Consider the following 1205-nt stretch of genomic DNA (forward strand, 5'->3'; position numbering starts at 1 on the left):
TCACAGTGGTGCTCCCAGGTGAGGAAGAGCATGAGGTTGATGGTGATGGGGAGGATGAGGAGGGTCATGAAGGTGATGATGATGATGATGAGGGTGATGAAGGAGATAGTGATGATGATGATGAGGTGATGAAGGCTCACCGTGGTGCCCCCGGGTGAGGAAGGGTGCGCAGTTGATGGCGATGGGGAGAATGAGGAGGGTGATGAAGGTGAGGGTGAGGAGGGTGATGAACGTGATGATGAGTAAGGCGATGGTGATGAAGGTGATGAAGGTGAGGGTGATGAAGGCTCACCGTGGTGCCCCCGGGTGAGGAAGGGCGCGCGGTTGATGGCGATGGGGAGGATGAGGAGGGTGATGATGGTGATGAAGGTGATGGTGATGAAGGTGACGATGAGGAGGGTGATGAAGGTGAGGGTGATGAAGGCTCACCGTGGTGCCCCCGGGTGAGGAAGGGCGCGCGGTTGATGGCGATCGGGGCCGTGCCGTGGCGCCCGTGGAAATGGTGCACGTGGTGGGTGGTCGAGAGGCTGGAGGAGACGCGGGCGGGGCGGGCGGGGGGCACCAGCACCCCCAGGACCCCCAGCACCCCCAGCGCCCCCAGCGCCAGCACCCCCAGCGCCCCGGGGCCCCCCCGGCCCCCCATCGGCCCCTCAGCAGCCCCCCCCCATCCGGCAGTGCCGGGGGGACCCCAGCACGGGGGACCCCAAAAATGGGGGGGGGGAGCCCCCAAATGGAGATGGAGGAGGGGGGACAGAGGGGGGAGCCCCCAAATTTGGGGGGGGTTGAAAGGAGAAGGGGAGCCCCCAAATTTGGGGGGGTGGGGGTGAGAGGAGAAGGAGGAGCCCCCAAAAGGGGGTGGGGAGGGAGGGGAAAGCCCCTTAATGAGAGGGTGGAGAGGGGGAAGCCCCCAAATTTGGGAGGTGAAAGGAGAAGGGAAGCCCCCAAATGGGGATGAGGGGGGTGAAGTGGGAGAGGGAGAACCCCCAAATCGATGGAGGTGCTGAAGGGGGAGCCCCCAAATAGGGGGAGGAGCTTCCAAAAGGATGGAGGTGGGAGGAGACCCCCAAAATAGGGGGGAGGAGAGTTAAAGGAGAGGGGGAACCCCCAAATGGAGGAGGGGAGGGGGGAATCCCCACAATAAGGAGAGGGGGTGGAGGGAGGGGATCAGACCCCCAAAATGGAGTCTAGGAAGGACTGAGCCCCAA

The 1205-nt window shown here is 63.4% G+C and overlaps 1 protein-coding gene across 1 annotated transcript in view; it reads right to left on the reverse strand.

Moving 5' to 3' along the window:
- Positions 1 to 4: 4 nt before the first annotated feature.
- LOC114073254 (neurexin-2-like) overlaps positions 5 to 1205 on the reverse strand; it is a gene marked incomplete at its 3' end in the record, with an annotated part of 11976 nt that continues 10775 nt past the window's right edge. The window contains exon 10 of the mRNA XM_027911044.1: positions 5 to 424. Within this exon, the coding sequence (XP_027766845.1) occupies positions 5 to 424 (420 nt within the window). The remainder of the gene's footprint in view (positions 425 to 1205) is intronic.

This window comes from Empidonax traillii, unplaced genomic scaffold, assembly GCF_003031625.1.
Source record: "Empidonax traillii isolate 1590-97213 ecotype Southwest subspecies unplaced genomic scaffold, ASM303162v1 scaffold5830:size13456, whole genome shotgun sequence".
NCBI classification, from domain to species: Eukaryota; Metazoa; Chordata; class Aves; order Passeriformes; family Tyrannidae; genus Empidonax; species Empidonax traillii.